The sequence below is a fragment of the Oncorhynchus masou genome, chromosome 21 (assembly GCF_036934945.1).
Source record: "Oncorhynchus masou masou isolate Uvic2021 chromosome 21, UVic_Omas_1.1, whole genome shotgun sequence".
NCBI classification, from domain to species: domain Eukaryota; kingdom Metazoa; phylum Chordata; class Actinopteri; order Salmoniformes; family Salmonidae; genus Oncorhynchus; species Oncorhynchus masou.
This window is the reverse complement of record NC_088232.1, coordinates 38,597,221-38,610,638: the sequence shown is the minus strand read 5'-3', so window position 1 is coordinate 38,610,638 and position 13,418 is coordinate 38,597,221. Positions and strand designations below refer to the sequence as shown.

At 47.0% G+C, this 13,418-nt stretch overlaps 1 protein-coding gene across 3 annotated transcripts in view; it reads left to right on the top strand.

The window, feature by feature from the left end:
* LOC135508322 (ral GTPase-activating protein subunit alpha-2-like) overlaps positions 1 to 13,418 on the top strand; it is a 227,279-nt gene that overhangs the window by 126,568 nt on the left and 87,293 nt on the right. For all 3 annotated transcript variants that reach the window (XM_064928424.1, XM_064928422.1, XM_064928423.1), the window contains 10 exons: positions 1,803 to 1,925; positions 2,220 to 2,305; positions 2,437 to 2,527; positions 2,611 to 2,784; positions 3,228 to 3,386; positions 3,682 to 3,875; positions 6,833 to 6,931; positions 7,044 to 7,199; positions 12,788 to 12,916; positions 13,239 to 13,367. In XM_064928424.1, coding sequence (XP_064784496.1) covers positions 1,803 to 1,925; positions 2,220 to 2,305; positions 2,437 to 2,527; positions 2,611 to 2,784; positions 3,228 to 3,386; positions 3,682 to 3,875; positions 6,833 to 6,931; positions 7,044 to 7,199; positions 12,788 to 12,916; positions 13,239 to 13,367 — 1,340 coding nt within the window. The remainder of the gene's footprint in view (positions 1 to 1,802; positions 1,926 to 2,219; positions 2,306 to 2,436; positions 2,528 to 2,610; positions 2,785 to 3,227; positions 3,387 to 3,681; positions 3,876 to 6,832; positions 6,932 to 7,043; positions 7,200 to 12,787; positions 12,917 to 13,238; positions 13,368 to 13,418) is intronic.

The following is a 13,418-nucleotide window of genomic DNA, read 5'->3' as shown; positions in this document are numbered from 1 at the left end:
GTGTCCTCCCACCTTCGCCCTGTCTGTGTGGTGTCTGTCTGTGTGGTGTCCTCCCACCTTCGCCCTGTCTGTGTGTGTGTCCTCCCACCTGTGTGGTGTCCTCCCACCTTCGCCCTGTCTGTGTGGTGTCCTCCCACCTTCGCCCTGTCTGTGTGGTGTCCTCCCACCTTCGCCCTGTCTGTGTGGTGTCCTCCCACCTTCGCCCTGTCTGTGTGGTGTCCTCTCACCTTCGCCCTGTCCCCCCCACCCCCTGTCTGTGTGGTGTCCACCTTCGCCCTGTCCCACCTTCGCCCTGTCTGTGTGGTGTCCTCCCACCTTCGCCCTGTCTGTGTGGTGTCCTCCCACCTTCGCCCTGTCTGTGTGGTGTCCTCCCACCTTCGCCCTGTCTGTGTGGTGTCCTCCCACCTTCGCCCTGTCTGTGTGGTGTCCTCCCACCTTCGCCCTGTCTGTGTGGTGTCCTCTCACCTTCGCCCTGTCTGTGTGGTGTCCTCCCACCTTCGCCCTGTCTGTGTGGTGTCCTCCCACCTTCGCCCTGTCTGTGTGGTGTCCTCTCACCTTCGCCCTGTCTGTGTGGTGTCCCTCCCTTTGCCCTTGGTGTCCTCTCACCTTGCCCTGTCTGTTGTGGTGTCCTCCACCTCGCCCCTCACCTTGCCCTGTCTGTGTGGTGTCCTCCCACCTTCGCCCTGTCTGTGTGGTGTCGCCCTGTCTGTGTGGTGTCCTCCCACCTTCGCCCTGTCTGTGTGGTGTCCTCCCACCTCCTGTCTGTGTGGTGCCCTGTCTGTGTGGTGTCCTCCCACCCTCGCCCTGTCTGTCGGGTGTCCTCCCACCTTCGCCCTGTCTGTGTGGTGTCCTCCCACCTTCGCCCTGTCTGTGTGGTGTCCTCCCACCTTCGCCCTGTCTGTGTGGTGTCCTCCCTCCTTCGCCCTGTCTGTGTGGTGTCCTCCCTCCTTCGCCCTGTCTGTGTGGTGTCCTCCCTCCTTCGCCCTGTCTGTGTGGTGTCCTCCCACCTTCGCCCTGTCTGTGTGGTGTCCTCCCACCTTCGCCCTGTCTGTGTGGTGTCCTCCCACCTTCGCCCTGTCTGTGTGGTGTCCTCCCGCCTTCGCCCTGTCTGTGTGGTGTCCTCCCGCCTTCGCCCTGTCTGTGTGGTGTCCTCCCGCCTTCGCCCTGTCTGTCGGGTGTCCTCCCACCTCTGCCCTGTCTGTGTGGTGTCCTCCCACCTTCGCCCTGTCTGTGTGGTGTCCTCCCACCTTCGCCCTGTCTGTGTGGTGTCCTCCCACATTCGCCCTGTCTGTGTGGTGTCCTCCCACATTCGCCCTGTCTGTGTGGTGTCCTCCCACCTTCGCCCTGTCTGTGTGGTGGCCTCCCACCTTCGCCCTGTCTGTGTGGTGGCCTCCCACATTCGCCCTGTCTGTGTGGTGGCCTCCCACCTTCGACTTGTCTGTGTGGTGGCCTCCCACCTTCACCCTGTCTGTCTTTCACTATTTACAATTCCACTGTCAATGGAGTAGAAACCCACGTTGTTTTTCACAGGTACTTACTAACATTTGGCATGAAGTGGATAGAAAGTAAAAAGGATGACTGTCTAAAGAATATTCTATACTCGTCTGTTCTAATGTATGTTTTAATGTTTAGAACTATATGTTCCTTTCCCATCTCATCTGGCTAAAGCAATGTAATCATTTTAAAATGCCGGAATGCTATATGGTAGAAAATGATCAGGTGTAGTGTGTATGAGATGAGCCTTGCCTGATGCATTGCTCTAACGCTCTGTCCCCCCTGTCCCCCCTGGTCGTGGTGCTCAGACGTGGAGGAGGGCCAGCTGTCTGAGTGTGGGGGAGACGGAGACCTGGAGTCTGGTGACAGCCCTCTACCACGCAGCAGCAGCACCTCCGACATCACACAGCAACTGTCTGACACCTTCCCAGGTAGGGATACAACAATGGGTGCGCAAACACACACAGCATGAGGGCATGTTCTAACATAAGGCCTTTTAGTTGGCCTAGAGGAGCTATTTAGACTCATGTTAACAATGTATCCATCCATACAGTGATTTATGTGCGTTGAAGCCTACAGGCTAAAACTCGTATTTCTGATCCTGCATCTAGAGATGTAGGGATGAGACGAGAAACATATTTATGACCAGAGTAGACTGGCTGTCTGCTGTGTGTGTGTGTGTGTGTGTGTGTCCAGTATGATAACAGACACTGTGTGACTTCCAGGCCAGAAGAGAGCGTACTCCCCCAACAACTCCCGTGTCTCCGATGGCAAGACGTCAGAAGGGAGGAGAGATGGCGACCCACCCTTGGTGAGTCACACACCTGATGCAAAATCAATGACCCTCTCGCTTTGAATGAGTATTTCTGCAGGGCATCTGTTGCAGTCTGATAGAGGCACCTCTGAAACACCCACTGATGACTTCTCCCTCTGTGCTCCCAGATTCTGATCCGGCGGAGCAGCAGTCCAGCTGAGCTGGACTACCCTGTAGAGGGACACAGCACATACACAAGGCTCCAGCTCCGGGAGAAAAGTGAGAATTTACAGCTGTCTTTCACCCGTCTCACACTTTGTCTCAGAACTATAACATTGACCTCTCTCTCCTTCGCTCGTCAGGTGAGAGTGTGAACAGCGAGACGTCCAACGGCTACCTGAATGACGCTGACAGCAGTCTGCTGGCCTGGCAGGCGTTTGAGGAGGAGGCAGACTTCCATTCAGCCCAGATAGGGGTCAAAGCAGACACAGAGAGCCAGAGGAACCTGCTGCTCAGCCACAATGAGGACCTTGCAGGTACTGGACTGGATTGGACTGGACAGGGGGGTGCAGGGGTGGCTTCAGGTCTGGGTAAGGTTTCTGGGGGGATTGATGGGGGTTAATGAGGCTTGGCGGGGATTGGTTTATATTGAATGAACACTGTAAACTCAGGTCCAGTGAATTGGTATTCTGCGAGGTTGTACAAGTTCTCACGTTCACCTGAGGTGTGTGTCTGCCTGTGGGTGGTGATGGGATTTATCTCAGAGCAGTCTGACCTTTCAGAGGAATAGAATAGTCTTCATAGCCAACCTCTGTCTGGGAGAAGGTGATCTGCTCTAAAGTACAGTATCTTCTGGAGGACCGCCCCACCTCGTCTGTGCTACTAAATTGATTCAATGTAAATTCACAGCCTCTGTCCTCCTGTCCCTGTGCTCCCTCAAGCTCCTCTGTCTCCTCGTTGTCCCCTTGTCTTGTTTTAGGTCCTGAGTGTGCCCTCTCTCCCCACTCCGTACCACTGTCTCAGCACCAGCACCCCCCCGCCTCGCCAGCTTTGCTCGTGCACCCTGAGTGCCGGGACTGCCCCCAGCTCCTGGAGGACACCATGCATCAGTCTATGTTACACATGCCTCAGGACCTGGGTACTGCTACTGTCCCTACTATCTCCCCTACACACCCTCTTTTAGCCTGCCCTGCCCATCACCCTCTGTGTTGCACTGTTTATCCTATACCCAATCCACACACCCCCATTCCACCCATCATCTGTTCAGCCGTTTGTGACTCTGATAACTGGGCAAAATCGATCTCTGTGTTGAATCACCTCATTGTCCGAGGTGTGGACAGGCCTAGAGTTGTAGTGTTTTACAATCGAGTTTATACAGTAGTAAATCAGAGTTTTCTCACTCTATCTTTCTCTCGCCCTCTCTGGCCTTGTAGACAGCAGTGAGTGTCTGACTGATGATGTCAGCATCATTGCAGGCGGGAGCCTAACAGGCTGGCACGCTGACTCAGCCTTTGTGCTCTGGAGGAGGATTCTGGGTATCCTGGGGGATGTCAACAGCATCCGCTGCCCCAGGATCCACGCCAAGGTGTTCAGTTACCTCTACGACCTGTGGCACAAATTGGCTAAGGTAAGCCTCCAAACACTCTCATCGGCCCAGATGACATGTCATCTATTCAGTCATCTACAGTGGCTTGCGAAAGTATTCACCCCCTTGGCATTTTTCCTATTTTGTTGCCTTACGACCTGGAATTAAAAAAAAAAAAAAAAAATTCGGGGGGGGGGTGTGTATCATTTGATTTACACAACATGCCTACCACTTTGAAGATGCAAAATATTCTTGGGGAGACAAACAAGAAATAAGACAGAAAAACAGAGAACTTGAGCGTGTATAACTATTCATCCCCCCAAAGTCAATACTTTGTAGAGACACCTTTTGCAGCAGCAGCTACAGCTGCAAGTCTCTTGGGGTATGTCTCTATAAGCTTGGCACATCTAGTCACTGAGATTTTTGCCCATTCTTGAAGGCAAAACTGCTCCAGCTCCTTCAAGTTGGATGGGTTCCGCTGGTGTACAGCTATCTTTAAGTCATACCACTGATTCTCAATTGGATTGAGGTCTGGGCTTTTACTAGGCCATTCCAAGACATTTAAATGTTTCCCCTTAAACCACTTGAGTGTTGCTTTAGCAGTATGTCATTGTCCTGCTGGAAGGTGAACCTCCGTCCCACTCTCAAATCTCTGGGAGACTGAAACAGGTTTCCCTCAAGAATTATTGTGTATTTAGCGCCATCCATCATTCATTCCATTCTGACCAGTTTCCCAGTCCCTGCCGATGGAAAAACATCCCCACAGCATGATGCTGCCACCACCATGCTTCACTGGTGTTCGGTTTCGGATATTTTTTTATAACCCAACCCTGATCTGTACTTCTCCACAACATTGTCCCTGACCTGTTTGGAGAGCTCCTTGGTCTTCATAGTGCCGCTTGCTTGGTGGTGACCCTTGCTTAGTGGTGTTGCAGACTCTGGGGCCTTTCAGAACAGGTGAATATATATATATATATATATATATATATATGTCACATGATCTCAGTATGTATATGTATTTTATATATACAGTGCCTTGCGAAAGTATTCGGCCCCCTTGAACTTTGCGACCTTTTTCCACATTTCAGGCTTCAAACATAAAGATATAAAACTATTTTTTTGTGAAGAATCAACAACAAGTGGGACACAATCATGAAGTGGAACGACATTTATTGGATATTTCAAACTTTTTTAACAAATCAAAAACTGAAAAATTGGGCGTGCAAAATTATTCAGCCCCTTTACTTTCAGTGCAGCAAACTCTCTCCAGAAGTTCAGTGAGGATCTCTGAATGATCCAATGTTGACCTAAATGACTAATGATGATAAATACAATCCACCTGTGTGTAATCAAGTCTCAGTATAAATGCACCTGCACTGTGATAGTCTCAGAGGTCCGTTAAAAGCGCAGAGAGCATCATGAAGAACAAGGAACACTCCAGGCAGGTCCGAGATACTGTTGTGAAGAAGTTTAAAGCCGGATTTGGATACAAAAAGATTTCCCAAGCTTTAAACATCCCAAGGAGCACTGTGCAAGCGATAATATTGAAATGGAAGGAGTATCAGACCACTGCAAATCTACCAAGACCTGGCCGTCCCTCTAAACTTTCAGCTCATACAAGGAGAAGACTGATCAGAGATGCAGCCAAGAGGCCCATGATCACTCTGGATGAACTGCAGAGAGCTACAGCTAAGGTGGGAGACTCTGTCCATAGGACAACAATCAGTCGTATATTGCAAAAATTTCGCCTTTATGGAAGAGTGACAAGAAGAAAGCCATTTCTTAAAGATATCCATAAAAAGTGTTGTTTAAAGTTTGCCATAAGCCACCTAGGAGACACACCAAACATGTGGAAGAAGGTGCTCTGGTCAGATGAAACCAAAATTGAACTTTTTGGCAACAATGCAAAACGTTATGTTTGGCGTAAAAGCAACACAGCTCATCACAATGAACACACCATCCCCACTGTCAAACATGGTGGTGGCAGCATCATGGTTTCTTTTCTTTTCAGCAGGGACAGGGAAGATGGTTAAAATTGATGGGAAGATGGATGGAGCCAAATACAGGACCATTCTGGAAGAAAACCTGATGGAGTCTGCAAAAGACCTGAGACTGGGACGGAGATTTGTCTTCCAACAAGACAATGATCCAAAACATAAAGCAAAATCTACAATGGAATGGTTCAAAAATAAACATATCCAGGTGTTAGAATGGCCAAGTCAAAGTCCAGACCTGAATCCAATCGAGAATCTGTGGAAAGAACTGAAAACTGCTGTTCACAAATGCTCTCCATCCAACCTCACTGAGCTCTAGCTGTTTTGCAAGGAGGAATGGGAAAAAATGTCAGTCTCTCGATGTGCAAAACTGATAGAGACGTACCCCAAGCGACTTACAGCTGTAATCGCAGCAAAAGGTGGCGCTGTTTTTGATTTGTTAAAAAAGTTTGAAATATCCAATAAATGTCATTCCACTTCATGATTGTGTCCCACTTGTTGTTGATTCTTCACAAAAAAATACAGTTTTGTATTTTTATGTTTGAAGCCTGAAATGTGGCAAAAGGTCGCAAAGTTCAAGGGGGCCGAATACTTTTGCAAGGCACTGTGTGTGTGTGTGTGTATGTATATATATATATATATATATATACTGAGATCATGTGACACTTAGATTGCACACAGGTGAACTTTATTTAACTAATTATTTGACTTCTGAAGGTAATTGGTTGCACCAGATCTTATTTAGGGCTTCATAGTAAAGGGGATGAATTGATATGCACGCAACACTTTTCCGTTTAAATTATTATTTTCTAAACAAGTTTTTTACATTTTACTTCACAAATTTGGACTATTTTGTGTATGTCCATTACATGAAATCCAAACCAATTTAAATTACAGATTGTAACGTAACAAAATAGGAAAAACGCCAAGGGGATGAATACTTTCACAAGGCACTTTATTCTGTAGATTTTAAATCAAGCTAATGCAGTTATGCACTAATTGCAGATCCGGGACAACCTGGGCATCAGTGTGGATAACCAGTCATCTCCTCCCCGCCCTGTCTTCATCCCTCCTCTCAGAATGCTGGCCTCCTGGCTCTTCAAGGTGAGTCAGCTGCTCAGAGGTCCACTGCATCTACACACATCACCTAACTATCAAAGACATGCATGTGGCTCTCCCTCTCGCCTCCTTTCTCCCTCCCCCCTCTCCCCCACAGGCCACCATGCTGCCATCAGAGTTCAAGATGGGGAAGCTGCAGGCCTATAAACTAATCTGTGAGATGATGACTAAGAACCAGGACGTGCTGCCCAACAGTGACTTCCTGGTCCATCTCTACCAAGTCATGCACAAGGGCTTCACCAGCGAGGACCAGGTAACACATGGACATTTTTGTCAGACACTGTTAGTTTTCTACTAAGCAGGTTTCGGCTAATAATATATCTATTTAGTATGAGGGGTCCATGTGAGACAGGTATGGCCAAGAGGAAGCCTGACGAAGATCCACAGGGGTCGAAACATTGCCTCTCCTGTTTTCATGTGCTATTCTATATTCCCTGTACTGTAAATGTGGAAACAACTTGATGTAGATTCCTGTAACTAAGGCCAGAAGAGGGAGCCATGATCAAACACAAGAGAATGGGACCGCTCTGGGAGTACAGCTTGGGACTGTTGCTTTCTGTGGCTGTAGTTTCACTAATAAAAAGTACAAGGTTTGATTGCAAAAAAAAGTGGCGAGGTCTCAAGTTGATAAGTGATAAGTGGGACCAAATGACAGGTCAAGAGAGATGGTCCTGATTTCATATACAAAGGAAAGGCCCTCCTGATTGCCAGTCATATGAATATATTTTTTAAATGTAACCTTTATTTAACTAGGCAAGTCAGTTAAGAACAAATACTTATTTACAATGACGGCCTACCGGGGAACAGTAGGTTGGGCAGAATGGCAGATTTTTTTCCTTGTCAGCTCAGGGATTTGATTCAGCAACCTTTTGGTTACTGGCCCAACGCTCTAACCACTAGGCTACCTGCTGCCCTGTTCAAAAGTTTGGAGTCACTTAGAAATTTCCTTGTTTTTTAAAGAATAGCCTTTTTTTGACGATTTTAAAATAACATCAAATTTATCTGAATTACAGTGTAGACAAATTACTATTGTAGCTGGAAACGGCTGATTTTTTTTAATGGAATATCTGCATAGGCGTACAGAGGCCCATTATCAGCAACCATCACTCCTGTGTTCCAGTGGAACGTTGTGTTAGCTAATCCAAGTTTATCATTTTAAGACTAATTGATCATTAGAAAACCCGTTTGCAATTATGTTAGCACAGCTGCAAACTGTTGTTCTGATTAAAAAAGCAATAAAACTGGCTTTTAGACTAGTTGAGTATCTGGATCATCAGCATTTGTGGGTTCAATTACCGGCTCAAAATAGCCAGAAACAAATAACTTTCTTCTGAAACTCGTCAGTCTATTCTTGTTCTGAGAGGTGAAGGCTATACCATGCGAGAAATTGGCAAGAAACTGAATTTCTCATACAACGCTGTGTACTACTCCCTTCACAATACAATGCAGACTGGCTCTAACCAGGATAGAAAGAGGAGTGGGTGGCCCTGGTGCACAACTAATCAAGAGGACAAGTACGTTAGAGTGTTTAGTTTGGGAAGTCACAAGTCCTCAACTGGCAGCTTCATTAAATAGTACACGCCAAACACCAGTCTCAACGTCTGTCCAGTGTATGTTCTTTTGCCCATCTTAAACTTTTCTTTTTATTGGCCAGTCTGAGATATGGCTTTTTCTTTGCAACTCTGCCTATAAATCCACCTCCTCTTCACTGTTGACGTTGAGACTGGTGTTTTGCGGGTACTATTTAATGAATCTGAAGGGCAGGTTTAAGCTACGGACAACGAACACAATTGCGTTTTATGGCAATTTGAATGCATAGAGATACCGTGACGAGACCCTGAGGCCCATTGTCGTGCCATTCATCCGCCGCCATTATCTCCTATTTTAGCAAGATAATGCACGGCCCCATGTCGCAAGGATCTGTACACAATTCCTGGAACCTGAAAATGTCCCAGTTCTTCCATAGCCTGCAATGTCACCCATTGAGCATGTTTGAGATGCACTGGATCGATGTGAACAACAGCGAATCCAGCAGCTTCGCACAGCCATTGAAGAGGAGTGGGACAACATTCAACAGGCCACAATCAACAGCCTGATCAACTCTATGCGAAGGAGATGTGTCGCGCTGCATGAGGCAGGTGGTGGTCACACCAGATACGGACTATTTATTGATCCAAGACCCTACCTTTTTTAAGGTATCTGTATTCCCAGTCATGTGAAATCCATAGATCAGGGCCTAATTTATTTATTTCTCATGTGACTGATTTCATTAAATGAACTGTAACTCAGTAAAATCTTTGAAATTGTTGCGTGTTGCGTTTGTACTTTTGTTCCTTATAAAACATTTGAAAAGTAAATAAACATTTTAATATTTAAAAAATAATAGGTTCGTCCTCCAAATGTGGGGGAGTGTAGGTGGGTTAAAAAAACACTAGATGGGGCTATAGCCAAGGGCTTCTCAGCTTTGTTGCATTGTCATTTCGATTCAAGAGCAGCAAGATGCAGTGCACTGTCGGAGGAACATGGCACATGCTTATTGTCATGTTCTTGTCATGTGTTGACATAGGTCCTGCTGATGATGACATTGCTTATGCATTAGCTTTACCCCTTTCACTTGTTCTGGACTAGGTAAATGTGAGGAATGTTGATGAAGCTGGTGATGTAATATCTTGTGCGTAGGTAAGAGTCATCTGGGTTCACGCCAGTGTAGTCTTGCGTTTTTCTAGGCCTCTGCTCAGCTGTCAGCTGGATCTCTCTAGACCTCTTGCTCTGCCTCCTGCCAGCCGGTGGTGATGAGGGCACACTGTTTTAGCACGTTGTCTCCGCTCACTCCAGCATGGTCCTCCTCTATCTAACCACACCCTGCCGCCTGCCTGGTTAGCTGGCTGGCTGCTCTAAAAACAGGAGAGGGAGTGAGTTGGAAATAGATTGAAGGGGGGGGGCTGTAAATAAATAATTTGTTTTTTTCCCTCTGCCCCCGGGTTTATATTGCTCCTTGGCAGCACGACAAGCTTATTAGAATGTTTTCCATGTCGTTAAGTAATGTTTGAGCTCCTGCCGTGTATTTGTGATTAATTATGGACTGACGTCTGTCGTGCTCCATTAGTGGCACGCTGACCGGAGCTGGAGATGACCGGGGCCAGAGATGACCGGGAGGGAGAGACTGGGGAGGAAGGGGAGCTCACGGGGAATGCGTTGTAGAGAAATGAGGGGGCCGGCCAGGAGGGACAGGGTGGCATTCTCCAGCTTTTGTTGTGCCTAAATATAATATGGGGCCTGGGCCGCCAGTGCTGAGCTGGCTGGGCGCTGGAGCGTGTTCAAATTGCCCGGAGAAAGAGTCCTCACGCCACACAATGGCGGGACAGCCCAGCCGCACGCCTGCTTTACATAACAATGTGCCTCTTACTCCATCCCCCCTTTCCTTCTTCCTCTATCCAACCTCCCCTGCAGTATCCCTCCCGAATCTACTGTTCTTCTCTCTTTAGTCTACTCTGTCCCACTCAAATTAACCCTATATATTTTCCCCATTTCTTTGTATTTTAATGGTCTGTCTAGTCTTGAAATGTTCAACAACAACAAAATACTCTGATTATACAATATTTAAGCACTGCACATGTTTGCAAATATAACATGACAGGGTGTTTTCACTAAAAGGAGTGGCTATGAAGGAGGGTACATCCTCTCCTCCTGGCTGCCAATGTCACTGGTAGTGTCCAGTCTGTCTCTCTCTCTCTCTCTCTCTCTCTCTCTCTCTCTCTCTCTCTCTCTCTCTCTCTCTCTCTCTCTCTCTCTCTCTCTCTCTCTCTCTCTCTCTCTCTCTCTCTCTCTCTCTCTCTCTCTCTCTCTGTCTCTCTCTGTCTCTCTGTCTCTCTCTCTCTCTCTCTCTCTCTCTCTCTCTCTCTCTCTCTGTCTCTCTCTCTGTCTCTCTCTCTCTCTCTCTCTCTCTGTCTCTCTCTCTCTGTCTCTCTGTCTCTCTGTCTCTCTGTCTCTCTGTCTCTCTGTCTCTCTCTCTCTCTCTCTCTCTCTCTCTCGCGCAGTCTACCGAGTCTGCAGTAGCATTACCTTGGCCTTTGCACAATGGCAGTAATCTATTTAATAAGAGTGCTGTTCAGCCTACTGAAAAGTTGTTGCTTGTGCATTAAATGTGCCTTCTAGGGTTGTGTGAGCCAGTCATTAAATATCTCTCGAACACCTGCTCTCCCTGTGCAAAACCATCAGTGTCTTTTCCCCCCTCAATTTATCAGTGAAACAGGGATTGTTTCATCTGAGTAACGGCTGCCTGTGGAGAGAGAGGGAAATGTGACAGTTGAGTTGTGCTGCGGTTCAAAACCCAGCGGTTTAGTTGATGATTAAACCCTCCAAAAGCACCTCTCCACCTTGACATAGCCATACAGATCGGCACTACCTATTAACATGCCTGGACTGGGAAAACCCCATTTTACAAACTCCTGTGATAAGAACTGATAGTAGTGTTATGATGTCACTAATGACCAATAAATGGGGAAATATTTAATTCCATGTAAGAAATGTGGGTTGTGTGCAGAATGAAAGGGTTAAGAAGCCTCCTGTCAGGCTTGTATTAATGCACCGTTTGTTGAACAGAGCAGAGCAGGCCAATCCTACTGCCAACCCTCAGCCCCACCACACGCAGCAGTGCTCAAATCTCTACTACCACACACTCCTTTCACATCCAGCTCCCTCTACTTACAGGCAGAATGGAAATACTTTGTAGGTTTATTGCTTCCCCTAAAATGCTAACTTCAGGCGATCCGCTGCCGCCTCTCAGAGGTCAATTACGGCAGAAATGAGGTTAAAATGGGCCTCCAAACCCAACGCTGCCGTATCGCTATGTTTTGACTGGTTCCTTATTGCCTATGTTTTTCTATTCCTATTTTGTTTCCCCACTCTGTGTCTACAAAGGCTTCATTTGAGGGGATTCATGTTGGGAGGGGTTGGGGAGGAGTGTGTCGGGTGTTTGCTGAGGTGTACTGGGGTTTAGGACTCCGTGAGACACAAGGCCTCTGTTTGAACCACCTGATTTACACACGTTTACAGCTATCCTAAAGGCAGGTGTTCCTGGCCTGGACCTTGGCTGTGTACACACACACACACACACACACACACACACACACACACACACACACACACACACACACACACACACACACACACACACACACACACACAGTTAAGCAAACAATCCCCCCTTATGTAGTTCTATTACATTCTTATCTCAAGAATTTCAGTTCACTCCTGACATTTAAGGCAATGTGAGGTCTTCCACTGCAACCTATTTCAGTTCTTTATTAGACACAGTAATTTATTAATATACCCAATGCATGTTTTCAGTGTACTGTACTTTACTAGAAACAGGGTAGTGAGATGACGGTCGACCATTATTATTGTGAAGTGGTACATTCTGCCCACGTATACTTAAATCCCTCTTCAATACTTTTTTAATACTGTGTGTGTGGTACTTTTGTCCCACCATTCCCCCTCCCTTGTGCTGTGATCAACCCATCTGCTGCCTCTTTCTTCCCCTCCCTTTTTCTCCATCCCTCATTCACACTCTCATTTTGTTTTTTGTAAGATATGGACTGTGAAATGCTGTGCTCTCCTGAGTGCATTGTGTCATATTTGTAGCAAATTGGGATGCACTACTATGCTATCATTCTTTTCCAGAGCTCAGTGTCTGTCCATTCCCCAAAATACACCCATCACAATATCAGGAATACATGCCACCTGCTTACAAAAGATATGGCTCTATGTTTAATGTAATGCTCATTCAATCCATCCATTGACCGAACCACCATGACCATCTGTGTTTGTGTTCCCTCTCAGGACGTTCTAAACACAGTGATCCGTTCCTGTTCCCCACGCTTCTTCTACCTGGGCCTGCCTGGCTTCACTATGCTGGTGGGAGACTTCATCACCGCTGCAGCACGCATCCTCAGCCACGACACCGCCGAGGTACACAGACACACACACAGACACACAAGCAGGCTTACATCAAAGGTGGTGCAATATGTATTCTGCTATACTTCATTTAGAAGTTCAGATTAGTGTGTTGAATGTACTACACAGTATTCAACTCCATGGAAACAACATATTCAGTGAGTTAAAGGACATAATGCTGCCACTCCTGGAGGCTTTTCTCTCGGGCTTTTCTCCCGGGGGCTTTTCTCCTGGAGGCTTTTCTCCTGGAGGCTTTTCCTTCAAGAGAAATGTTTCATGCAACATAATCAGAGTTCTGTAGTGATGAGACAATGAATGTGTTATTTTCATCTGAAAGGCTCCGAGGATTGACGCACAGACTGTCCTTGGGTCGCTGGTCTGTTTTCCCAACCTCTACCTGCAGATTCCTCTACTGCAGACTGTTCCTGGAACTGATAACATCGTCGTCGGGAACGAAGACATTAAGGTATTCAGAGTTCTTACATTTACTTTGTCCTTTCAGTAAATACTCAGACAG